This window comes from Ambystoma mexicanum, chromosome 3p, assembly GCF_040938575.1.
Source record: "Ambystoma mexicanum isolate Mex_15411 chromosome 3p, UKY_AmexF1_1, whole genome shotgun sequence".
Taxonomy (NCBI): domain Eukaryota; kingdom Metazoa; phylum Chordata; class Amphibia; order Caudata; family Ambystomatidae; genus Ambystoma; species Ambystoma mexicanum.
The window spans coordinates 890,557,153-890,585,145 of NC_090925.1; the positions used below are offsets into that span (position 1 = coordinate 890,557,153).

At 47.5% G+C, this 27,993-nt stretch overlaps 1 protein-coding gene across 4 annotated transcripts in view; it reads right to left on the minus strand.

The window, feature by feature from the left end:
- CHD6 (chromodomain helicase DNA binding protein 6) overlaps positions 1-27,993 on the minus strand; it is a 2,307,824-nt gene that overhangs the window by 207,763 nt on the left and 2,072,068 nt on the right. For all 4 annotated transcript variants that reach the window (XM_069652122.1, XM_069652123.1, XM_069652121.1 and 1 more), the window contains exon 34: positions 2,210-2,401. In XM_069652122.1, coding sequence (XP_069508223.1) covers positions 2,210-2,401 — 192 coding nt within the window. The remainder of the gene's footprint in view (positions 1-2,209; positions 2,402-27,993) is intronic.

Sequence of the window (27,993 nt, forward strand, 5' to 3'; positions counted from 1 at the left end):
TGCCAGGAACAACTGCCACCGCTGGAGCTTCCTCAACTTTAAAAGGTACTGTGTTCCACCTGGCCTCCCTTTCTACGGTTTGCTAAAGGTGACCCTTAAATCCTTGGCTTTCCAACTGGGTTGGCCCCCAGACCTTCTAAATCAACCCAACCTCTTTTGAACATTTTTACAAAGACTTGAATGCATTTCTCAACTGTGTGATCTTGGGCACATTTCACCTTGCTCCATTTAAAGTGGGCCTGGCCTATGGCCTTTGGCTCTACAGTATACTCTGCCCTCACTAACTTGTTCTGGTCTTAGGAAAGTGTTGGGAACTGTTTTATTTTTATGACCTGCCTTTTTCTCTCCCTTTTACCTAATTATTGGAGTGCCATCTAAGTTACACGCTCACCTCTGTTTTGACAAAAAGTGGTGTTTTGACTTAGACTTGTCTAGTAATTGCTAAGGCAGGTGTGTATACTTTTCCGATTGTGTTGGAACGTGCTTTTGATTTATAGTGCTAGTGTATTTTCTAAAGTGTGTGTTAAATAAATAATTATATACTTTTGATACCAAACTCTGGTCAGTGTTTGCTTGCTCTACTGTGTTTTTAGCCCTATTGTGTATCCTCTGTATACTGCCTAACTCTTCTTGAGAGAAGTCTGCTCAGCCACAGCTACCAGGTAAATCTGGGTGGTACAGACTGCTACCAATTGGGTTCCCTGCTTACTCCTGTAGTCTTAATCTTATTGCAGTGGTCCCCAAGGGAACTGCACAGGATTCTGCCTAACAGGTTGTTTCTTCTTTTTGTCTTTTCGGACGGGGGTAATGGTCTTCAGTACCTCGCTCTGCATCCAGCGATCTCAAACGGGTCTGTCTGATATCCTTTTCCTTATGGAAAAGGGTAAATAGCTTTGCAGCTGGTTATCAGAGCGCCTTTGGGTGTATTGACAGACACATCCCGCAGTCCTTCAGATCGTGCTCCTCCTTTAGACAGATATTCTGTGGGGGTCTGAAAAGGGCATCTGACATCCAAAGTCAGTGCATGTCTTGAAACCAGAAGCCATTGCGTTATTTGGCATGGTGTGAAACCATGAAAAACTTCTAAACAAAGTGATGTCCTGGCAGCAAACAGAGCGCGTGGAAAAAAGGAACTGAGGTCACAGGGCACAGCGCCTCGAAATATACCAGACCTGATGTCATGTATGGTGCGGGGGCGTCGAGCAAAGTCGTGCGGTTTGCCCTGAAGAGCAGCTGCTCTGGGAGATAGTTGAGGAATCTGTCTAAGGAAAGGATCCACTAGAAACATTTTGCATTATCACACTTTGTGAAAATTTCAGCTTGACTTTGCCAATTCGGAACGAGGATTCCAAGCAAATTCAAGGCACTATTACCTGCTCTGAAATGCAGCCTGCTTTTCCCCATCCCTCACCTCTCTTGTGCTGCCTCACTGGTCCTTCTTCGATTCGGACGCCATCACACACTTCCCCTCCTTGCTGTTCTCTAACCTCACCGTTGCGTCATTTACTTTCTTTGCATGTGAACAGTGTCCATCTGCATACCAACGCAGCACCATGCAATCCTCCTGTCTCATTCATCAGTCATTTATTTAGCCAAATCTGACCCCAACCAACTGCACGAGTGCTAAAACCGACAGCACCTTCTGGCCTCAGGCAATTCCACGGCTTAGGTGCCCTTAGTCCTCCTTACAGGCCATGTTTTGCTTGGGACAATTAAGTAATGCTTTCTGGCATCTAATCCCCAGCATTGGCCTTTACCTTTGGTGCTGTTGTCTAGGTAAGTCCTTCTCCTCTCTTGGTTCTACTCTGTTAAAGCTTCTCCCTCTGTACTTTACCTTGAATTTCACAATGAAAGGTTTCAGAAAAGGCCACAGTCTAATTCTGACTAACTCTAGTAGTGATGTAACACACATTGGGGGTTTAATTTCTTACTACTTTGGATTGTCTGTTGGTTAATACTTTCCCTGGGTACTCTCCCAGCAAACTGTGCTACCACAAACGAAGCTGGGTCATTTTTTGTCCCGATTCCAATAACTAACTGATTTCCCCTTTGTTGCAGACTACATTTTTGGTATCTTTTGTATAAATCCCATTTCCCACATGAGTGCTACCCAAAAACAATTAATGGAATTAAAATAAAGTAATAAATTGTGTGCGTTTACATTAAATACAATATAAACAATCAAATGATAAAAATAGTTTGCACTTACAGATGCAAAGCCTGGAATATCCATGGTGTAATCAGACTGCTGCCTCAACCAATCCAGCAGACTCTTGCTTGGACCGGTCTGGTCTGTTGGCACACTGCTTGCCGTCACAGATTGCGAAGATGAGGGAGCAGTGAGCGATCCATTTAGATGGGATGTACTCTGATTTGTCTGTTGATAATCATCTCGAAGACCCTGAGTTCAATGAAGAGGGAAAGACGGACAGAATTTTTTAGGGACAAAAAGTTTTTATCAATAGGTGTATTTTTGTACTGCATTCACCTGGAAACACTAGCGGACTATAGAATTAAATGGAAATGCACCACTAACGTAACTGGATGTGACTACATGCACCATATTGCGTGAGCAGCTAAAAAGCATCATGAAACGTCATTGAAGAGTGTTAGGGAGGCGTTACTCAAGTAAGACTACTGCTGGTTCAATGACAATTCTACCGTGGACTGTTCAGAGCATGCCCATAAACGACACACAAAAGTACAGAAGTAAACTTGGGCTTACCAGAAACATGAAAACAGGTTAAGCACACACATTTTAACTACACCTTATTTGCCTTTTCAGGATGGACAACATTGGCAAAAGTATGAGAAAATAAAAATTTGATTTGGAGAACACAACAGCTTCATAAACAATGGGTTAGAAAATGCTCCTTTGGTATTATATTTCAGGGTGCAAAAACATACATCTGATGAAATACAGTAGATTATGTGGATGACAATTGATGGAAAAAATCAACAAATGAAAGAACAAATGATCACTGCAAGAACAGGGTCTTTTCTGTATGTTAAAATAAAACAATTTATATTTATTTTCCAACACAAACAAAACAATGCACACTTTATTAATCACGGGCCAATACACATGAAATAACTAACAACTACCCTGCCTCCCGCCCAACTCCCCCCGCCCCACCCTAGGCCTACACTGCACTCCTTATACCCTTCTCTATTCTATTTATGCGTCGTGTTCAGTAGCAGTGGATTCGCCAACAGGGATCTCTACCAAGTCCTGAGTCTTATGTTCAGAGGCCGCCAAGTCGGTTACAAGCTGTTTCCACATCTCAACTCCTCTTACCCCTTTCTCTTCTTCTCTGCTGGACGCTTCCTGCCATACTGTAGTTTCTGCGTTAGCCCATTTTAACAAATCCCACCACCATACTCGTGCCACTGGTCTTGTTGGCACTTTCCATCCCATCGCTTTTCTCCGTTTCGCCAGAATATACGCTAAGTTTTTAAGTTTATGTTGGGGAGAATTCTCGTATAAGGCTAATTTCCCAAACCTAGTGAGTCCCCCAGCAGCTTTGCTGGATTTGTGGGGTTTGTTTTTTTCTCCTGCTAAGAGTGAGACTCTTTTCCTCCCACTCTTAGGCATGATTTGAGGTATGTCTTTGACTTTTTGTGTGCTTATGGGCTATGGGGTCTTTTACTCCATAGGGTATCATCTGTTTTTGTGTATGTGTTACACAGCACCCTCAGTGCAGTAACACAGGGGTGTCATAGTGACCCCCAACCATAGACTCCATACCCTGGGACTGACTACTGTCTCCCAGGGCATGTAAAGTCACCATTGGCTTTACTAGTCCAAGATTGTGAACAGAACCCGTACAAACCATCATATTGTGGAAGTACTGGAAGGGGTTAATTAGATTGCCCCTGGGTCTGTTTCCAAGGGGGCACTGTCCAGTTTCTGGCTGGTGGCAGTGGTTACCACACAAAATATTCCACCAGAATATTTCCTATGGGATTTTCCCATTGATTTTAAACGCACCACTTTTTGGTGCAATTTTAAAGATACCGCCGGTTTATTTATTTAATATAAAATCACTGGTGGGTCTTTTTGCCAGAACTCTTTTCTAAAATGGCGTTCGTGTCAGTCTCTGTAACTCCAACCAAGGTCAGGCCCTTTGTTCCACTTTTTGGTGGGCTTCTCCACAGAAGCCCTCCAACTGGTGCCACTGTGTCTGGGTTCCACAGGATGTGTGGGTGGGGGAATTGGCACCCTGGACTGCTTTGCCTTAGCAACCCAAGTCGCACTCTATTCTGATTGGCCCGGTGGTGAGCCAGCATGTTTGAGTGACAGCTAGGCTGTTGAATGGGGGTTTTTCTGCATAAAAGCAGGGCTTTTGGGACTGGAACTTCAGAAGTCGCCACAGGACCTAAGAAATCTGAAGAGGGGAGAAGCTGAGCCATCTGCAACGACGACACCACCGGTGGAGCCCTGCTGCAATGACCTCACCACTTTCCTGACGACAAGAGAAGATGATCTGCTGAAAGAGTCTTCTTCCTCTGAGCTGGTGGGATCAACCAGTTCGCCATTTCGCCTTCCAGGACATCTCTTGGTCAAATCGCCCGTGCCAAGCACCACGGCGGCCGGACAGCCAAGCTTCACCACTGTGACCGCGAATACCAGGAACACACCTTTTAACCGACAAACTCCGTGGCTGGTTTCTTCCCTGGGGAGTGCAACGACTCCAAGTTTCCTCCTCGACGATATCCTCTCTTCCCCTGGTCGAAACCACAAACTGCACCCGCTGCCAGGAACAACTGCCACCGCTGCAGCTTCCTCAACTTTAAAGGTACTGTGTTCCACCTGGCCTCCCTTTCTACAGTTTGCTTAAGGTGACCCTTAAATCCTTAGCTTTCCAACTGGGTTGACCCCCAGACCTTCTAACTTTACCTTCTGAATCAACCCAACCTCTTTTGAACATTTTTACAAAGACTTTAATGCATTTCTCAACTGTGTGATCTTGGGCACATTTCACCTTGCTCCATTTAAAGTGGGCCTGGCCTATGACCTTTGGCTCTACAGTAGACTCTGCCTTCACTAACTTGTTCTGGTCTTACAAAAGTGTTCGGAACTATTTTATTTTTATGACCTGCCTTTTTCTCTCCCTTTTACCTAATTATTGGAGTGCCATCTAAGTTAGGCGCTCACCTCTGTTTTGACAAAAAGTGGTGTTTTGACTTAGACTTGTCTAGTAATTGCTAAGGGAGGTGTGTATACTTTTCTGATTGTGTTGGAACTTGCTTTTGATTTATAGTGCTAGTGTATTTTCTAAAGTGTGTGTTAAATAAATAATTATATACTTTTGATACCAAGCTCTGGTCAGTGTTTGCCTGCTCTACTGTGTTTTTAGCCCTATTGTGTATCCTATGTATACTGCCTAACTCTTCTTGAGAGAAGTCTGACTGCTCAGCCACAGCTACCAGGTAAATCTGGGTGGTACAGACTGCTACCAATTGGGTTTACTGCTTACTCCTGTAGTCTTAACCTTTTTGCAGTGTTCCCCAAGGGAACTGCACAGGATTCTGCCTAACAGTTTACTCACATGTTTAGCTCGTTTGGGTCTAGGGAAGCACCCCAACAGGCAAGCCTTGGGTGTCTCTACATCTGCAATGATTTCTGCTTTCACCAACAGTTGTGCCACCTCCCTCCAAAACCTGCTAATTTCCACACATGCCCAAAACACCAAGTCCGCGCCCACCGCCCCACATTTCGGGCATGCCTGGTTACCCGCCCGACTAAACCCGGCTATCTTGTGCGGAGTCAGGTATGCCCTATGTGTCACATACAACTGGATCTGCTGGAATCTTGCATTCTGCGACAGGCACCTTCTTATGATACATTTTCACTCTGTTCCAACTCTCATCTGACAGCGATTCACCCAGGTCTACCTCCCACTTCTGTCTTACTTGGTCTATTTCCCCACCCACTATACGAGAAACTTTGTGGCCCCCTTCTGATACATCATAAAAGGACTCAATCACTCGATCCAGCTGCAGAGGCTGTTCGGGTTCCGGCCATCTTAGTCTTAAACCTTTCAGAAGTCTAGCGTGTGTGATGTATTGCCCTTTATGTATTCCAGAGTCCGCTACCAGCTCCTTGAATCTCTGGGGATTCCCTTCCTTAAGCACATCCCCTACTCTAGCTACTCCCAGGGGTTCCCACCTCTTCCATACATTCCTTCTAGTCTGCTCATCCGCCCCTTCTAATGTGACCAGTGGTATCTGTGGGGAATATGGTGCCACACATCCCAGTAGCTGTCTCGCCTTGTGCCACATAGTACACCCCAGGCGCAGCAGGAGGTGCTCACTGATTTTGTACGAGTCTGGTAGCCATATGGCTTTGTTCAAGAAGAACAGCTCTCCCACTGTCTTCAGCAGCCTCTATTCTGTAGTTGGTTCGTCTGACAGCCATTTGGCTACGTATTGCAGTTGGCTGGCCATGGAGTATACCTCTAATGGGCAGTTTTATACACCCTTGTCCATACGAGTTCTGGAACGTCCATAACGCCACCCTATTCCTTAAGTTATGCCCTATGAAGCTTCTTCATATGCTATGTAGTCTACTGAAAAACTTTATTGGGATTGCGAAGGGGACATTAGCAAAGTAATGTAAGAGTCTCGGCAGCACCACCCTCTTCAGCAGCGCTGCCCGTCCCATCATTGATAATGGTAACTACACCCAGAATTACATGCTCTTCTCTATTTTATCAACCGCTTTCACTGTGTTGTGCTTGTGTTCTTCTTTGGGATCATGATATATGTGTACACCCAAGTACCTAAATGTAACCAACTCCCACTTAATTGGCAGCACTGGCAGTCTGTGGAGGGGTCTCCCTCTGTACCCCCCCCTCCCAGAGGATACAAACTCAATTTCTGTGGGTTCACCGAAATTCCAGATACTAGGGCATAACGTGCTAATACTTCCAGGACATACTGTAAATTCTCCTCCGGATACTTCAAAAACAGAAGCATGACATCCGCATGCAAAAAAATCAAGGGCCCGCCATCCGATGTGTTTATTCCCACCTCCCCAAATCCCGCCCTTAGATAAACCGCCAATGGTTCTAACGCCAGTATAAAGAGCATCGGGGACCATGGACATCCCTGTCTCGTGCCTTTACTCAATTGCCATTGCTCCGATATCATGGAGCCAGTTCTAACTATTGGCATCGGGGCATTGTCCAGTAACTCCACCCATCTTATATATGTGGGCCCCATGCCAAAGCCCCTTAGAACAGCCAACAACCAGGGCCACTTAACTGAGTCGAACGCTTTCACGGCATCAAGCGAAACCACTACCACCTTGTGTGCCTTTCTGTTTGTATGGTCCACTATGTGATGCATTCCAACAAACAAGGAGGAAGGGGGGAAAATATTTGTACTGCTTAACCAAACTGGCCCCCTGACTTAGGTAAACCTAAACACAATATACAACAGGTTTGGTGAACAGTGTGTTGTCACAGGTGGGATGTCAAACTCCCACTGAAAAAAAGCCTCAATGAAGAGTTATAACAACCCTAAATGTTATTAGCTGAATATACTGGGAAATTAAACAGTAAATGTAACACTACACCATACACAATGGGCAAAATATTAACAAACATTTTATTTTTGCAGTTAACAATAATTAAAAGTCACTGGTAAATGAGACAAAGAACCTTCAAAGGTTATTACAATATATCGACACAATACCATAAAAATTGCAAGAACAAAAGCAACACAAGAAAAAGCACACAGGGATAGAAAGTGTAAATGAACCTAAAGAACTTAGGTTTAAAAACACAGACAGAGAAAAAAATCACTATCTGTGGTCAAACTGAAATAAATGAAGTTGACCAATTTCAAACTAAAAATACTCAATTCAACACTAAATCTCACACTACTTCACTCCCATTCAACCCAACATGTTTCATTCCTTACTCATTCAAAACGCAGAGTCAGGGAAAATTCACCAGGGGCATGCACTTATGTCTAAAAACAGTTAGCGCAAATATTACTTATACAGTTTTGAAGGGCTATGAAAACAGCAACAACCGTTTTCTAATCGGAGAGTTTTTCACTCTAAAACAAAATCGACCCAGCCACACGCTATTGTTGTCGAGTAGGGGGTTACTGAAAAAGCGAGCAGCTCCTTCCTGCTCTAGTACTCAGCTTTGCTTTTATTCCAGTGGAAGGTAGACAAAGCACACCAAGGTGGGTTGTTTACACCTCCTAGACACGCAGGAGTGAGAGGCTTATGAGGGCATGTAGCTCAAAATGAAGGACAGTAGCGAGACCAAGATTCACTGTGCGGTTCCTCACTCGTTGGTCAGTTATAAGACCTCGCTCTGGATTTCAAACAGATGATCGTCATGAAACCTCAACGGAGGCGGTCACCTTCAGTTATTAATCACTGAGTTTACACTGAAACAGCGTCAGCATTAGCTGTGTATGCGGTTAAGTCAAGTCTGCATCTGGCTGTACCGCACGGTTCACGGTGTCCGTTAAATGGACTCGCTCTTCACCGGTTAGTTCCCCAGTATACCGGCTGGCCCATAAGTAATCAAATCGTGATACCAACAATATTAGGTGAACCTAGCGCAGGGCTGAATAACTGACTCCTCCTCCTCTCTTCAGTCTCGACTCGACTTGGTTACCAGCATACTTGCGGCATAGGACGGATAGAGCCTATGTGATGCAACTTTTTCAGGTTGTCGGTAATGTTCCTATGGGGGACGTATCTTGTCTGATACGAGTGGATGAGCTTGCTTATCGTTGGTCTCAGCCTCATCGCCATGACCGTTGTAAGTATCTTCCCATCTTGATTCAGCAAGGACAGAGGCCTATATGACCCACAGTCTGTTTCTTGTTTATTAGGTTTAAGGCGGGGGACAATGACAGACTCACAGTGAACCTGGCAATATGCTGTGTTCCAATGCCTCACTTAACATCGCCAACAATGGTAGGGGGGGGATCTCTGCCCTATATTCCTTGTAGAATTTGTTAGGGAGCCCATCTGCCCCATGAACTTTGTTAGTAGGCAGTCCCTTAATCATAGTCTCCAATTCCTCTATCATTATAGGGGTCTCCAATCTATCTCTATCCTCCTCATTTAGTTTGGGGAGATTTATCTCTGTCAGCGCTTCATGTATGTCCAATTCTTCCTCCTCCGTGGGCACACTATACAGGTTCTTATAATAGTCATAGAAGCAAATGTTTACTTCTTCCTGGTTTTCACACTATCTCCCATCCTTCCCCCGTACTGCACGTATTGTTTGCCGTGCGGTCTCGCTCTTTTACAACCAGGCTAGTAACCTGCAGGTACACAAGAAGGAAGTTTGGCTTTAATAAGCTGGTCAGGCAGCGACTCCTCTATATGAGCCTGTTAGGTTGAATAGACTGATATTACTTTACTGATGGTTAAGTGCAAGTCAACTGTCGCGTCTTGTAGAGCCAGAAACCGCTATTATATACCTGTATGTATTGATTTCTCAAGACAGCGCCAGCTAATAATTCGAACACACGCTCAGTTAGTGCTCATAATTTATTTTTTATTCTTGAGGTGCCCTTTTGCGCGACACATGTTTTGGCTAACTCAAGCCTTTTTCAGAGTTGGGCAAAGTTTGAGTAAACATGTGCATGAGCAAACAGTTGTGCAGCCCAATACACACAAGTTAAATAATAAGCATATTGTTATAAAAAAAAAACATGTATGGTGATAAATACACAAAATGGTTGATTAAATACATTTTTCAACAAGTCAGTATGTATCAACCGTAATTTTCAGACATAGAAATGGGGTTGGTGTAAGGGAGGATGGTGAGAAATGGAGAGGAAAGAAAACCAACATGGTAAGAAAAAGAAAAACATTTTCAATTTATTCATAATCACTTGTCTAAGTCTCAATGGACTGGAATGATTGATCGTAGAAGTCGCTAATTTAGAATTGATTGAAAAATTATAAAGGATATAGGGGTATAGCATGTGCTTACCTAGTTGTAGTCATACTCATTTGTCGTAGCGTTAAATCCCATGTCTCCTGTATGTAATAATGGGAAAGATCGCCCATTACTGATGGAGGAAAACTAAATACTGTTTGTGAAAAAGAATGATATTCAATTATGTCTAACCGCCTTATTTACCAGATTGTTGTGACATAATAGTGTCTTGGGAGTGACTATGGAGGTCCATGCTGCGGTGCGCTCTGTGGACTTGTTTTCCTTGCTTCACCAGATACGGAATAATATATTGGTAAATTTTGAGATTTGCCTGATACAGTTAGTTATGGCACGGGAATATATCAATAGGTTGAAACAGGGCTCTTATGAAGGCATGCTGGTCATGCAAGATTCATATATACATGAACATTCTAAGGCTGGAAGCTCTCACTGATATTAGGCATGCCCTGCTTAAAGCTGCGTATATGTTCTCAAACCCAATCGGCTCCCTAAATTCCGGGAGTCCGATGTAAAAAATACAATCAATATAAACCATCTGGAAGTGGCTGCCTAGACTGCAGTTTACCGTGTTAATGTGCGTTCTGTTACGCGTCGGCTCTGTCTGCAAAGTAAGCCCGGCGCCATGGAAACAGTTGCAGCATTCGGTTCCCCTGTGAACCCGCACGTAACGTTAGCACGTTGCCAGAGCAACGTGTCGTATTGACAGTAGTCCTTTTTTGATTACAATAATTCAATATATTGCGGTGGCCATCTTGTAATGTGAAGTCCATACTTACAGATAAATCCTTATACATTACGCATGGTTGATTCTACAGTATAACCCTACGATTCTAGCATTGAATACTAGTTGTGGGTGGACAAAAATAACAGTGGGTAGGAGACGAATTATAATATTCATGTTGATAATGTAATGAACCATAAACCGATAAAAATAAAAATCAAGTAGGGAGGGAGAGCTGCCCAAATAGAATTCTGCATATCTTGCAGGGTGCACATAACAGTAGAACACAACGTCTGATATTGATGAAAATAGTGTAACGTGTCGAAGTCGGTGAAAAAAGGAGGACAAAACGTCCAAAATTAAATCTGCATGCCATGCAGGGTGCACATTCACCGGGGTGATGAGCCTTCTTCATGGTGCATAGGCTATGTCAGTGGGCGGACTCAATGGTATGTGTTGTTATAAGTACTTACATCTGGCCTCATCATCCTCCCTTACACCAACCCCATTTCTCTGTCTGAATATGACGGTTGATACATACTAACTTGTTGAAAAATGTATCTAGTAATTTGCAGGGCTCATCTCCCTCCACGTGTTGGCGCTCTATGTATTTCTTATAGCTTAGGTTAACCAGCCTTTCCCACTACTCTTGGCATTCTTGTTGAAGGTAGAGCGTTTCCTTTGCTTCCTCATGCGACCCCGTTACTGGCCCGCATTATAGCCTCCAATGTATTCTCTTTCTTTTCTAACTCTCGCAATATTTCTTCTTGTAACCCTTTGGATTTGGCCATCACTTTGAATGCTTCCCACAGCACCCTGGCCGAGTCTACACTGCCGGTATTGTGTTTAAAATATTCCTGCACTTCTATTTTCAAGTGGTCTCTGAACCCAGCATCCTTCAGAGCCTCTACCCTGAGTCTCCAGGTCGGGATCTTGGCTCAGGGGGCGGGGGGCGCATTTGTCATGTGATGACAAGGGGGGCATGATTAGACAGTACTCTAGCTTTATATTCAGCTTGTGTGAACTCGTGTATCGACTCTTCTCCGGCAAACACATAGTCTAATCTTGTGTACAGAGTCTGTGGGGTAGAGTAATACGAATACACTCAGTCTCGCGAATACAACACTCTCCTTGCATCTGCCAATTTTAGAGCGCGCAACAACGCAATCAATGCCTTGGCTGCTGGGGTCGGGCCAGAGAGATTACCGTCTGACCTATCTTTTATCGAGCCTAACGTGCAATTAAAATCTCCTCCCCATATTAACCCACAGTCTCTATGCGGACTAATCGTGGCTATATAGCAATTTAAAGTAAGCCGCAGTGTCCTGATTTGGGGTATACGTATTTATGACACAATTCTCTGTTCTCCACCAGGCCCCTAACAATAGCCAGCCTGCCGTCTTTATCCACTATGGTTTGAAGGACCTTGAATGGGACCCTTGGCGCCACCCAGACCAGGACCCCCCTGGCATATGCCGAATATGCCAAACTCACCATTATTCCACTCCATTTCCGTGTCAGCATATCTAATTTATCTCTGGTGAGGCGGGTTTCTTGTAGGAGCGCTATATCAACTTTTTTGTCATTTGAGCTATGTCTCTGTTCCTCTTTATATAGCTTTTTAACCCCCAGACATTCCAGGTCACAATCTTAAGGTCACCCACAATCTTAAGGTCACCCATGATTTATGCTTTGGATTCTTCCTCTCCCCTCCTACTACTCCCCCGCTTCCTTTGTGCATCTGTGTAGGCCCCCTTCCCTCCAGTTACCCCCCTACCCGCCTCTCCCTTCCCTAACTATCGCCAACTGGAGCCCAGCTCCATCCCTGAATCTCAGGCTTCCCCGCATCTCGTCCCTTTCCCGGTCAACGGCCGGTACTCGGGCGCTGCAGGATGATACCTCACTAAAGGTATTCTTTTTTTAAAACTTTTCTTTATTGGCAAGAAGTAACAGCCGATACAGTCTAAATTAGCACAGTAACACACATTTCACAATAAAGCATGGTTCGTGGCGTACAAGTATTACAGGGGGTCATATACAGTGCCAACTGCGGTTATCCGCGGTAGAGGCGTGCTTCATGTGACGAGATCAGCCCCCCGATCAGGAGAGGGAGGGGAAGACCGGACTCCAGGTCCACCTTATTGTTCAGGTAACTACAGAACTCAGTCCAAATGTTTTTAGGGCGAGCATTACCCGGAAGCATCTTAACATAGTCCTCTTCACAGGATTGTGTCCAGGTGAGGGCCTTGAGCCACATCTCCAGAGAGGGAGGGGACCTGCGCTTCCAGCACTGCAAAATACATTTCTTGGCCACACTCGCCGCCACATTTAAGAACTTGGCTACCCGTTTCGGTTCAGTCCCTTCCCAGAGCCCAAACAGGAGAGGCAGGGTTTCAGGATCCACACGGAACCCCACTATTTCAGAGAGGGCATCGAGTACCGCGTTCCAGAACGGGGCCAGTGCCCCGCACGACCAGAACATGTGTGCGTGGTCCGCATCGCTGGCCCTACATCTCTGACATGGGTGCGATTGATCTCGGGCAAATTTTCCAATCGCATAAGGGGTGTAGTACAGGCGGTTGAGCAGTTTGTATTGGATACACCTAACTCTGGAGTTAAGGGAAACCCTGCGGGTGTGCATGCACATTTTGGACCACATATCGTCCGTGATGTCTAATCCCAGGTCCCGGCTCCAGGCATCCCGGACGGTGTGGGGGGGTTCAGCAGCCCGTGTCATCAACATTTTATATAGGTAGACTACGATACCCTTACAACCAGCGGAATTGGCAATATAGCAGACCTCGGGGGATTCAGGGGGTTCATTCGGGTATGAAGGCCACAAGCCCTGGACCGCCGCCCTAATGCGGAATTATTGCAGCAGTTCTAGTGGGGATCTGGAATGGCTGGGCCTCCATGTCTCCGGGGTGATGAATTTCCCGTCAGGGAACAGATCAGAAAGTGATCTGTATCCCAGGTCCGACCAGTGGCGTATAAGGAGCTGATCCTGTGTGGGGATGAGGCCCGGGAAAGACCAGAGGGGAAGCCATTTGTAGTACGGGGGGGGGAGTCCGAATTAGGCGTAAGGATCTGCCTCCATGCTTTGACGGTGGAGGCCACTGGGGTGGCAGGGGCGTGCGTCTGATACGAGTGAAATAGGATCAGGGACATGACATTCACCTCCTCGGTTGCTAGGATTTCGAGTTTGACATGCGGGGGGGGGGTTCGTGGTGGTGATACCAATACATGGCATGCTGGGCCTGGGCCGCCGTCCAGTACTGGGTGAGGTCAGGAGCTCCAAAGCCCCCCCTCTCGTAGGGGAGGGTCATGTGCAGCCACTTCCTGCGCACAGCACCCGAGTGCCAAAGAAAACGGGCGAACTCAGAGTGTAGGTCCTAAAAGTATTGTTTCCCGGGCCAAAGAGGAACATTAGCGAACACATACAGGAGTTTAGGCATGATGATCATTTTAATTAGGGATAGTCTCCCTGATAGTGAGAGGGGAAGGTTCCGCCATCTCTCTATTCTGGTACGAGCGTACTGTGCGGCGGCCCCATAGTTATCAGACACTAACGTGGCTTTCGAGAGGGCCACATGGACCCCCAGGTATTTGATGCCCTTGGGCGCCCATTTGAGAGGAAATTCACATGCAGGCTGGGGGGTAGCAGGAGTAAGGTGAAGGATTTCCGATTTAGAATAATTTATGGCGAAGCCTGAGAATGTGCCAATTTTAATGATTTCTCGTATGATCGGGTCGAGGTGGACTGAGGGGTTTCTAACATATAAAAGCACGTCATCTGCGTACAGTGATATAATTTCGGGGGTGTCTCGGAGGCGAATCCCTCTGCGCAGGTGGTTGTTCCGCACGCTGTCAGCCATGGGCTCTATGGCCATAGCAAATAACAAGGGAGAGAAAGGGCACCCCTGCCGCGTCCCGCTGTGGAGGGAGAAGGGGGCCGATAAGCGGGAGTTGACCAGGACTCTGGCCACCGTATTAGTGTATAGTAGTTTAATACAGGACAGCATGTATGGGCCAATTCCCATCTTTCCAAGCACCGCCCACAGATATTGCCAAGAAACCATGTCAAACGCTTTTTGGGCGTCCAATGTCACGGCCACAGAGTTGGCTTGGGGATCAATTCTGGAGATTACATTAAACAACCGTCGAATATTTAAGGCGGTTGAGCGGGCAGGCACAAATCCGCTCTGGTCAGGGTGGATGAGATATTTCATGATGGGGAGGAACCTGTTAGCTATGATTTTGGCGAAAATCTTGGTGTCAGTGTTGATGAGGGATAGAGGTCTGTAGGATCCGCACTCATCTGGGGGCTTGCCCGGCTTAGGAAGCACAGTAATGACAGCCTCCCGAAGGGACCGGGGGAGGGTGGCAAGACGTAACGACTCCTCCCAAAGCTCGTGGAGGCGTGGAGCAAGGAGAGCAACATGCTCCTGATAGAACTCAGCGGTCAGGCCATCCGGACCGGGGGCTTTTCCCTTAGGGAGGGCCGAGATGACTGCAGTTATCTCGTCAAGGGTGAAGGGAGCATCTAGTTGTTCTTTGGTGTCCAGGGATAATAGGGACATTGGGTTGCGTTCTAGGAGGTCGTCCAGGTCTTGTGGGCTGTGCTCCGATTGCTGTGCATAAAGGGTTGTGTAGAACTCTGCAAAGGTCTCAAGGATGCGGCTGTCGGACCAGTGTCGCACTCCATCGCTATCTATGATGCTATCAATGCGTGCCCTACCATTCTCGGCCCGGGCGAGACGGGCCAGCACTCGGCCTGGTCTCTTCCCCCTTCCCGTATTTCCGGGCCGTGACGGGGCGGGCGAGGTAGCTTATCTCGCTATGGGCAAGGGACTCAAACGTGTCTAGTTCGGTTCTAATCTGTGCTAGTATGGGCGGAGTCGGGGTGACCGCGTATTCGCGCTCTAGGTCTCCAAGCTTGGTCTCAGAGCGGTGCAGGGAGTTTCTAATATCTTTGAGTACCCCGGCCTCCCTAGAGATGCACATGCCCCTGATGAAAACTTTAAAGGCCTCCCACCTTACCCCGTCCGTAGTGTCATGGCGTTTGTTGCTGTCAAAAAACGTGGTAATATCTGCAAGAATGTCAGTCTTGAATACCATGTCGTGTTGTGTGTCAGATTTAAATCTCCAGTTAGAATGCGGAGGTAGGGCAGGGCGGAGGGCGATATCCAGCGTGATCGGAGAGTGTGCGAGGGAGAATCTGTGAGGTGAGTGCCTTGCCCATGAGGCCCGCAGAGAGAAGGAACAGGTCAATCCTGGAGTGACTGTCGTGGACGGAGGAGTAAAATGTAAACTCTTTCGACACCGGGTGGAGAATCCTCCAGGCGTCCACCAGACCAGCGGCGAGCATGTGTGCGTGGAGGCGACGGGCCGCCCTGGACAGTGTTCTGGGAGCAACCCCGGATCTGTCCAGGTCGGAGTCCAGGATGAGGTTCATATCCCCCCCAAATGATGGGAACCCCAACATAGCCAAGGAGGATATTAAGGATATGGTCAAAGAATTCGGGTGTGTCAATGCATGGAGTGTATGTGTTGACCAAAAGGCACTGAGTTGGCGAGGAAACAATGAAGGATCACATATCTGCCCTGGGCATCGATATGGCTGGCACGAAGGGAGAACTCCAGCGACTTGTGAATCAAGGTGAGGACACCCCTGGATTGGGAGGAGAACACAGTGAAATATTTATTAGGGCCCCAAGCCGGGGCGAGCGAGGACGATAATTGTGCAAGGGCATGAGTTTCCTGTAGGAAGAGTATCTTGACCCCGTGCCTCTGGACGTAGGCTGTGACCCTGCGTGCCTTGGTGTAGTTGCTCAGCCCCCTAATATTCCAGGACATTAGCCTAATGGACATTTATAGCAATTTAGGGGGGATCCGAGTAGTGTGTGTCAAACCTTGCCAAATAGATGCCGGCCACTAGTGCGGTGGCCTGATGTGTCATTTCAGAAGCTGCCACTGTCTCACCTTTTTTGTTAATATAACTTCCCCGAATAACACCTCACCCCACCCTCACTGCCACCCCCAACCTAGCAGTGCCCAGAAACCCACCCAAATTCTCATGGCGTCCGTACCAAAGCCAACGTGGCTGGTTCAACCCCCAATCCAAACAAGGGGGCCGCCCCTGAACTAAACAAGGCAAACTCGGCGTTGCAACTGCAGCGGGGGTAGCTGCAGCCGTGACCCGGTCAACATAGTTGAACGGTGGAGTACACCAAATAGTGTATAGCGGTGATTGAGTTAAATCGTGAGAGGAGACCGCATAGCAGGGCCCAATGAGCAAGGGTAGTAGGGGTATATAGTCCATGTAAAGGTGCCATATATTGTGGACAATACATCTGCGACCCTCATGGCATGTCTTAAACATTCAACAATGAGTTGCGACAATAGGAGCATTCATAACAGGAGGATACATGAAATAACAAGTAGATCACAAAGAACATGCGTGGTACCAGTACCACAATGAGGCAGGTATCAGGTGTGTAACAGGCCAGCTCAATCCTCATCACCAGGGTCGGCCCCGGGGCCCGCGCTAGGAATGTGAGCCTCAATGAATTTCACCGCCTCCTCGGGGACAGTGAAAAAGTATAGTTTATTACGGTGATTGAGCTTCAGCCTGGCGGGGAATAACATGGCATATTCTACCTTCCTCTCTCTGAGCATCTTCTTCACTCCATTAAATTGCCTTCGCTCCATTTGGACACTGACAGAGAAGTCCGGGAAAATGCGAATGATCTGGGATTCAAGTCTTAGTTCCCCCTTTTCGCAGGCCAACCGGAGGATGTGGTCTCTATCCCTGTAGCTGAGGACTTTGGCAATAATTGGTCTGGGGAAGTTGCCCGGTTTGGGGCGAGGGGCCAGTGAGCGGTGAGCCCGCTCGATAGTGAAGAAGGGGGAAAGTGGAGGATCTCCCAGGAGGTCTCTCAGGAGGGCCTCGACTGCCAGTTCCATTTTGCCCTTCAGGGCCGACTCGGGAACCCCGACGATGCGGATATTGTTCCTGCGGGATCTAGATTCCAAGTCATCGCACTTCGCCTTGACCTGCTTCATATCACGCACCAAGTCCGAGACCGTATTCTGGAGCACGTGCACCTCATCCTTGGTTGTTCCAATCCTAGTTTCGGCCTCACCTAACCTGGTGCCATGCTGATCCAATTTGGTGCGCAGTGAGGCTACGTTGGCATTTATGTCATCTAATTTTTCGTGAAATGACGCAAAGTTTTTGGCCATAGACTCCATGAGCGACGTAAGGTCTGGCTGAGGGGTGCAAGAGGAAACATCCGAGTCGTCAGGAGGAAGGGCAGCCTCGGCCTGAGCTTGGTCTTGCTTGGCTAGGGCTTTAGCAAACTTGTCCATTGCCCCAGCCTTGTTGGCCCCGCGTGCCTTGCCAGACATTCTCAGGGAGAGCCTTGAAGAGAGAGTGCGTATTTCCCGCGGGGAGGCAGGAATGGACCCAAGAGGTTAGAGAGGGGCTCGGGCCGTGATCAGCACCCAGCCTTGGTGTGTTCCGAGACGTCAAGTCCACCCGAGGGGCCAGGGGCGAGGCGGCCAGTAGTGGCAAGCAGCTGAGTCAGGGGCGCGGGATACCCTAAGGCGTAGTGAGAGGAGGCCCCCCTTAGCGCAGATTATTGGGCGCCCAGGACGGCACCAGCAGCAAGAGAGTGTTCGCAGGGGGGAACTAGCGGAGGTGCAGCCGAGAGACGAGGCGGAGCAATAGAGCCTGATGTGCAGCGAGCAGATCCCTCGCCCCTCTCACGTTGGGCCCCTGTGGGTCGAAGAGCCGTAGTTTGTCCGGGCCGTAGCAGTGCCCCCAGCTTGGCAGTGTGTTGAGGCAGGATCAAGGCCCCGAGCCCCAGTGAGGCCCGCGCCGCAGCCAGCAGAAGGCACCAGCAGAACCAGCAGAATAGTCGGCGGGGGCCTCAATTCGGAGCAGGCAGCTGGATCGGGCCGCCCCAGGGACCAGCGGCGCAGGCCGCGGGGCGCTCGGGCGGTGGGCGCACGGGGGCGGCTCCGGCAACCCCCACAGTTACCTCGCTGTCAGGGGCCGGCGCCCACCTATCAGCCAGAGGCAGGAGCACTCGGAAGCGGTGCCTCGGCGGGCGGCCAACGGCTCCGGCGCGCTCCGCAGGCGGGGCGCGGGCCGCAGATGTCGATGGCACGCAGAGGGCCGGAGGGCGGAGAGGGGGCGGCCCAGGCGGCCAGACCCTGAGCCGCAGGAGTGTCCACCCCGGCGGGCCGATGATGGGGGATGGGCCGCAATCGGCGTCACGCGGGCCAGAGTCCTTCGGAGGTAGAAATGATGGCCCCAGATGTCAGGTATTCTAACTAAACTAACTACTGGGGGTGATAGAGTGTTCCCTAGTACTGAGTATAACGAGGCAGCACCTGTGTCTCCTGCATTTAGCCCACAATATACTGCACAGTAAATTAGTCACTTCAACCGCTGCGTAAACATTTTACACCCATTTCAACTTCTTCTAGTTTCTACTCCTGTCCCAAGGCCAATGTCATTGTTCTAATAATCACCCCTTATCATCTATTCTGGCCAACAGTACATCACAGGAGGAATGCTGGTTCACTTATGTCCACTCTCTGCCTGGTTCTCCGCTCCTGTCTGGCAGTTCATCGTATCCAACCATCCTGTCACAACCTCTGGAGTTTCAAAGAAAAAAGCCTTGTTTTTGTGCATAACCTTCAATTTCGCTGGGTACAGCAACATATATTTAAAGCCGGCTTTGCGCAGTCTTCTTTTTACTGAAAAATCAAAACAAGAACACGAAAAATTGGTTACCCCTTTCTATGCTGACAGACAAAATTAGATTGGTGATGTTTTTAAACACTCTTTATGTTAACATACAAGAGGTTGCTGAATCTCAGCCTAAAATAGAACAACTTATCATGGGACCACATGTGGTTTAAAAAACTGATTACTTCATCACAGATACATTTTTAAAAATAACACAACATTTCTTAAAACAGAACAACATATATATGCATCTTGTGTCAAACCCAACATGCATATAACTTTTGTTATTAAAAAACAGTTCAGAAACCTATAAATGACACAGTGTGCCGGGGTACCAGATGGCCATGTACATGTCTGTATATACAAACTCAGATCTTATAGGAACAAGCCGTTTGTATTTAATAGATTGATGTAGCGAAGCTATGTGTGGTTTAGGGTCCCACAAAAGAGGTCTCTGTGAACCTCTCTTGACCACATTTTTACTTGTTTTTATGTTGTTTTTGTAGAAATGTGTCTCTGATCAACAATCAAAGGGGTATACAGGAGTAAACCACTATTCTGAAGAAATACTGTTTGTCCTGAAGAAGGCCTGTAGAACTAGAAGGAAAATACACTAGAGATAGTGTGTAATCTAGCTATTGGCCGAAACATGTTGAATATCTAAAAGAGTTCTGAAACAAGAACAGTCTCTCCTTGTTCTCCATCTTACTCGGCTTGTGCCTATAAGATTTGAGTTTCTATATACAGACATATACATGGCATCTGGTATCCCGGCACACTTTGTCATTTATAGGTTTCTGATCTGTTTTTTAATAACAAAAGTTATATGCATGTTGAGTTTGTGACAAGATCCATGTATATGTTGTTCTGTTTTAAGACATATTGTGTGATTATTAAAAAGGTATCTGTGATGAAGTAATAAATCAGTTTTTTAAACAACAATATATGGTCCCATGATGAGTTGTTCTATCTTAGGCTGAGATTCAGCAACCACTTGTATGTTAACATAAAGAGTGTGTAAAAACAGCAATCTAATTTTGTCTGTCAGCATAGAAAGGGGTAACCAATTTTTCGTGTTCTTGTTTTGATTCAATTGTTTATCTCCTTTTTGAGAATTGGTCCCCCGATAACAAAGAATAGGGAGAATACCTAATTTAGGTTAAATATTTTTTACTGCTACATAGTTCAACCGCTGTTTCTGAACCAGGAAGGTGTAATCCGGGTATGCCGTGATGGATGCCGACGCTCTGCTTATCATTCCCCCTTTGCAAAAGTGCTCCAGGATCTTCTCTCTGTCCTTATAGTTCAATATTTTGGCAATTATCGGCCGGGGAGGGGCTCCGGTGGTGGCCGTCTGGCTAGGGCTCTATGCGCTCTTTCCACTGTGAACCCTGGGTGAGCGACCCACCACCTATCTCCTGTAGCAGCATGTTTTCAATATAGTTTGTCGGGTCCGCACCTTCTTCTCCTTCAGGAAGTCCCACAATGTGTATGTTATTCAGGCGCGCTCGCCCTTCTGCCTCCTCCGCCCTGCTTTCCAGATTACGCACTAGTTGTTGCAGTGTGGCAACTTCTTTGGTGTTGACGGCACGGGTACTAGTGTTCACTTTAACTTCTTTTTTAAGCCCGCCTGTGCGCTCCGCCAGCGCACTAACATCTTGTCTCAAGAGGTTAACATCAACACTGACAGCGTCTATCTTATGTTCCAACGAGAACTTCAATTCTGCAATAGCTGCATCAATCTTGCACTCCCATGAAGACTCCAGCTCTCCGATGGCTTCCAGGATCTGTTGATCGTTGCGTATTGGACTAGCTTCTCCTTGCGTGCCCAGCTCCATAGTTTTTGTAGCCTCTGTTGTTTGAGTTGGCTTGGTAAAATTATTCTTTGTTGGCTATTTCACTTTAACTTTACTGGGTTTGGACGGCATATTTATTTCTATGTGTTGCACAGCTATGCCCGTCAGTGCCAGTAGTGTAGCCCCCAGGCTCCCAGGTGCCTCTGTGGAACCTTCCAGTGATCGCTCAGTGTGGCCTTCTTTTCTTGATCCTTATCGGCCTCACCAAGATCTGGTCTATCTGTATCAGGGGTTGCCGCTTGCTCCAATGGAGGTCTGTTCCTGCCGTTATCCCCGCTCTCGCTCTTTCACACAGTCATCAGTTGCGGGGCTAATTGCTTGGGCTCGCTTATCCGTAAAGGCCTGAAGCAGCTTCAGGGGGAGGGCCCACTATTCCGGTTGCTGCGCAGCTACAGTTGTATACCTGTGTTTATCCTCTACTCATTGCGCTGCTGGGGCTCCATATTAACACCCTCTGCAATGCCGTGACCCGTGTTGCTGTTCTGCAGCACAGCTTCGCCCAAGCAAACCAAGCGTGCGTCGTGGTGCACTCCCTCACGTCCAGACCTAGGTGCTTGGTCTGGTTAATCCATTGACTGTTCCTCTTTCAGGACTCCGGCTCCATGGCATGTGCTAGCAGCATGTGCACAATGTTTCAGTTTGCGTCCGCGGTCCACCATCGGTGTACGTTTACAGGCTCCTGCAATGAGCCTATTTACCACACTGTTCTTCAGCTCCACAGTCGGTTCAAGTTCGACTGCCCCGGCTCTTCTTCCCTGGATGCCAGTATAATCATGCACCAAGATTTGTCTTCATGTATCCCCGCCAGGGAGTGCCCAGCTTAAATGACCGGCCGTTCCAACAGCATCCGTGGGTCTGCTATTATTCCTTTGTCTCAGCCGTTCTCTGTATCCTGAGTGCCCATGCACTGCGGATACCATTCAGCGTTCGGCTTCGTCAGTTTCATACTACTCGGGGCGCCCGCTTTGTGTCTGTTAGGGAGAATTCTCATTTCATGGCTAATTTGCCTTACCTAGTGGGTCCCTCAGCAGCTTTGCTGGATCTCTGGATTTATTTCTTTCCACTTGGTAAGAGTGTGAGCTTTTCCCCCACTCTTACCCATGTTTTGCTATGTGTCTTCTACCTGTTTTGTATGATTTTGGCTCTGGAGTACACCACTTCAGTGGCCCCCTCTTTTGTGTGTTACACAGCACCTTCAGTGCAGTGACACAGTGTTGTCGTGCAGACTTCCCACCGACTCCATTTCTGAGGCTGACTACTGTCCCCCAGAAAAGAGTAAGGTTGCTATTAACTTTACTTAGTCATGTAACCACAGATCCAGTACACCCAATCTTACATGGAGTACTGGAAAGGGTTAATCCTTAGCACTTTTTTTATCTGTACCTCCTAGAGCATTGTTTCACTCTTTTAACATTTAGAATTGGCTGGTGGCAGTGGTATCTACCCTAAACTTTCCTACCGCGGTTATCTTATATAAACGTGGTAGTATTGTAGGCTTTTGTATTAGCCTCGAACTTAAACCCGCTTCACCAAATACTTTTTCTTTTGGCTCCAGTGCGGTTTATTCGCTATTTCTTTTTGTTAAACTCTTTCTTGTCTTTTACTTTGCGTGGCAAACCAGGTTTGCCTTCTTTATTCACTGTCTTTTGGCGGGCTTCTGCCAAGAAGCCCTCCTCTAGGCGCCTGGGTGTCTAGCTGGGCTGAATGTGAGGTAAAGGTGTAGTCACCCACTGCACAGGGTATCCTGGGAAACCCAAGTCACACTTTTCCATGATTGGCTGAGGTGGTTGTTCGGGCTGGACGACCCCCCCTGCTGCGTGTTTGACAGCCAGGCTGTGTGAATGGGGATTTTCTCATAAAAGGCAGGTCTCTTGGGCTGGAAGTCTGAGAGTCGCCACTGGAATTACAAGGAACCGAAGAGAAGCGGAGAAGAAGTCAGCTGCTGCAACTATCCCGTCCCGGTGAAGCCCTGCTGCAGTCCTGAGCTATCTACCCTTCAACGACTAAGAGAAGATCCAGTCCGGAGTCTTCTTCCCTTGAGCCTGGTGGGGATAACCAGCTCATCTTCTACAGCCAGAGGATTTCCTTCGTGGTCGGAATCGCTGCACACTGCTGTAGTGGTCCGGATAGCCACCTGAAGAGCCTCTCCTGTTTTTAAGGAGCGCACCTTTTATTCGTCGTCGCTGCTGCCGGCGGCCTCATCCCCGTGTGGTGTAGACCCCCTCATCGTCGTCCTTGCTGGAGCTCCAGGAACCGTGGGTCTGTGGGAAACTACCAGGAACAACTGCCGTGGCACCAGCTTCTTCATTTTAAACAAGGTACTATGTCCTGCTTGAGGAATTTGGGTGAATCCCTATTTCTCGTTCTACAAGGCTTGTCCTCATCTTCCCTCCTTCTTATAACTTTTGCTTCCGAACATTGACAATATCTAAGTACTCTTGGCTACGTTGAATCGTGAACGTTCCGACTGTGTGATCCTTGACAACAGGAACCCGGTTCCACTTGACACTGGCTCCGGCCTCTTGACTCTTGAATTTCTGTCTATGAGTGTTCTTCGATTCTGTTTGCCTGACAAAAGTATTGCCTATGATTTTTACCCCCCAACTCCCACTGGGTATCTGAAGTGCTAAGTGTGTTTTTGCCCCGGTAGCAATTCTTGCCTCGGATACATGTTTATTTAGTAGACCGAACTGTCAAAAAGTGATCGCAATTGTATTCACGGTAACGTTACATGTTTCATAACACCGGTCCATTCAAACACAGGGTTACTTGCCTTGATTTATACCGTACAAAGTGAAATGGTTAGTGGTAGTGTATTTTACGTGTGATTTTGAATTTAATAGAAGTGTTGTGTTTATAACAAATGGTTTAAAAATAAATGTACTTATATTTTTCTACCTGAAACCTTGAATCAGTGTTTGCTTTAGTCACAGTAATTGTGGTCCCTTTGTGTAATCTCTTCTACTGCTCATATACTCTTGAGATAGGCCTGGCTGCTCCGCTACTGCTACTACTTTAACATAGTAGTACAGGCTTGTACCAAAGATAAAACTTGTATTGCCACCTGCAGTCTTAATTGTGTGTAGTGGTCCCTAAGGGCACTGCACAGGATTTTGCCTAGCAGTGTCTTCACCTCAGACACTGTTGCAATGTGTTGGGGTCTTCCACCTCTATTATGCGCGACCTGACCATTTATACAGTCTCTTCCTCCTAAATTGGGAACAGCCGGCGCACACAAGCAGTAAACAGCATTACGGTTTTAGAGGGACCATTTCGCCCGCTTATGTACATTACATTAGGGTGGGTGTGTTCCAGCCCCGCTTTTGCAAGTCCCCTGAGCCCTATAGGCTTAGTTGTGCCTCTAGTTCCAACCAATGTTCTGTATTTGAGTCGTAGGTGTAACACAGCATACCTTTTCTTCGTATTACCTTGCATGCTTTTCTGGCTGAACTCGTGCTGAAGCAAATCCTGTCTTACTTCCAGTGTTTACCTCTTCGATGGCAGCGAGCCGCCGAGAGCTGCCGCAGCTCCAGTGAGATAGAGTCCAGTTTCTTTACTGTGTGCGGTCTGTTGTTGGGACCCGGACCGCACAGTCTACGCGTGTCTGCCAGCGACTACACGGTTAATAGGAGCAGCGGGGAATGCTTGTCTGACCCATCCCGTGTTTGCACGGCGCTCTCAACCAGCTGCAGTTATGTCCTTGGAACAAGCATTGTATTTTCATTTATTTGCTTCCTTGGCTCGGCGGTATTATTCTTTGTTCATGAGCGGCAGTCATCTTGTTGGAGCCTCCGGAGAATCTCACTACATTTCTTTCCCATAACATTCGTTCCATACCTCGGTTCTGTTCCAAATGTCGCGCTCAGCTTGCTGTGCACCTTCATATAGCAAAAGATTTATCAGTTTGTCACGTGCACCGTCCTCTTTATGTGTGCACACCAGGATTTTCCAGGATCAGCAGGCGCTACCAGGAAACACAGCTTATCCCACGGCTAGTTAGCCACGCCTCCCAATCTTTTCTGTAGTTAATGTGTTTTTATTAAACACTATTACAACAAAGTATTATTCTTGTGACAACTTCCTGTAGTTGATTACATGTACAAAAATTTACAATAAAAAAACATAACCATAAAACCAATCAGCATAACTAGTAAAAGCGGTACCATCTGTTGAAAATGTCATTGTTTCCATCTACCATGCTAAGCATAACTTCATCAGGTTAAAGAACAATATATATGATGGTCACAACATCCCCTCAGCAAGGTCAAATAACAGTCCGTGAGACTGAGCTGAGACTCGTGCCCTTAAAATGTATTAGTTTGACAGGAATAAAGAAAGCATTGATGAACCATTTGTCTATCAGCTTCAATAACAATTAAAGGAGTCTGATTTATTCAATTTCATCTATAACAGTTTGTCATATACCGCCATTACTTGATTATCAGTCAAAAATGTTAGACCCTGCTGTTCCGCCATGGCATTTTTGCTAATTGGTGTTGCTATTGTCGGTAGGAAGGGTGCTCTTTGGATATCCAAGTCCAGACAATGGTACGAATTGTCGATATTGATGCATGAATTGCTTGTTTTTCTATTAAGGAGCTGCTCAATAGAGGGATGCCCGAACCAAAATGCCAGAACGTATGGGTTTCCGGAAATTCACAGGCGGTTACCCTTTATGCTCATGTATCCACTCTATCAAAAGAGTGGATGGCTGGAAGGTTTAGAACTATTCTCAACCTCTGGCATTGCTCTGTGCAACCCTCCAGACAATCGTTCTTCGCCTGCCAAGCCTTTACAAAAGGGGCAAGACCATATCCAAATCCGGCTTGGTCTAACCCCAAAAGGGACAGTCCAGCCAGAACTGCATAGTCACATCCTTTCTGCACGAAACCAAAAGCATCCCCAAACATGTTTTGGCCTTGTTGGGCCTCATCAGTGAGGAGTAGCTTGGGTCTCTAGGCCCAGCAGGCAAGGGACTCATGTCTTGGCATACTGGTCCCACCTGGGGTGACTTCAGCAAAACAAAAGAGGTAATGGCGGAAAGGTTCAGAATTAATCTTAACCTCTTAACCAGATGGGCTGCTGGCAGAGACATGCTGTTCTATACAGCCCAGAACCACAGTCCGATTGCTTCTCTACACAGACGCAACAACTCCACACCAGCTAGTCTGTTGAGGTAGTGCACGGCCACTGTGTTGGATGTCAGGATTAGCACAGTCTGAAGTTTTACAGAAAGGAGGAGAGTGAATCACCCTCAGCTCCAGCAAGTTGATGTGTTCACTGAGGATCCGCAGGAGACCACAGTACTCTCACTTTCAGATCCGACAGGTGAGCACCCCAAAGGTCAGAGATGCATCAGTGACGACCGTCACCTGGGGCCAAGGTTGACTAAACAACATGCAAGTTGTCTCGCACAGCCCATCATGCAAGACACTGAGCCACCTGGTCCGAGACCCTTAAAAGGTCAGACATGTGGCCCTGCAACATCAGAAGCCACCAAAGCGATCTGATGCACAGCCTTGCCTTCAGTAGCACTAGGATGCAAGAGGCCATGAGGCCCAAAAGACAAAGAAAGGCTGAGACCGGGACTTGTTCCTGATATAGGAGGATATTGACCATCCAAAAGATGTTTGCCACTTGATCCTTGGGCGGGAATGCCCTGCCCAGGAGAGTGTCCAAGGCTGCTCTGATAAATCAAAGTCTGGGACAGGGACTTTTTGCAGTTCAGGAGAAAGCCCAGGCTGTGCAATAGAGTGCATGTTCAGTGAAGATGTTCAGTGGACTGGCTCGCCTGAGTCCACTGGAGAGTGGACTCAGGCGAGCCAGTCGTCAAGGTAGGCAAAGACATGAATGCCCTCCCTCCTGAGGCGTGAAGCCACCACTGCTAGCAGCTTGTTGAAGACCCTGGGAGCCAAAGAAAGACTGAACGTCAGGACTCTGAACTGGTAGTGATGTCGGACTACCACGGACCTTAGGTACTTCCTATGTTTCAGAAGAATTTGCATGTGGCAGTAGGCTTCCTGAAGGTCCAGTGATACCAACCAGTCCTGCAGATTGACGGGTTTGCAGAATCTGAACTACTGTAACCATCTTGAACTTGTCCTTGCTCAGGAACAAAGTCAACGGCCTCAGATCCAGAATGGGACGCAACCCACAGTCCTTTGGGACCAGAAAATAGGTGGATTGCCAACCCTTGCTTTGTTCTGAGTGCGGTACCAGTTCTATCGCCCTCTTCGAAAGAAGCCAACGGACCTCCATCAAAAGGATGGGATCCGGAGGCAAGGTGCTGGAGTAAGGGCTGCACGAAAGGGAGACAGTAACCCCGTTGAATGACCTGCTAGGCCCCAACGTATGAGACATGGTCTTGACCTATTCCATGCCGAACAGGGTAAGTACCCCCTGCCAGCCCCCTTGACAGGGGAACCGTGGCAGAAAACTTCACAGGGGCTTGCCCCTTAACGTGCTGAGGGGATGGTGGCGTCTGCTGCTCATTCTCTGGGAGCACCTCTACCCTCAGGAAGCATCTGCCCTGCAGTCTTCCTGGGACAGCCTGGCCTCACCCACCCCTTGGGTCGTGGGAAACAGACAAAAACATCAGCCTCTTGCTGAAGATGCAGAGGGCTGCTGCATGGCTAGGCCCAGCGACTTCATTGTGGCCTTTCATGCCTGAAATGTCTTGAGGGTGTCCTCAGCCTTCACCCCAAACAG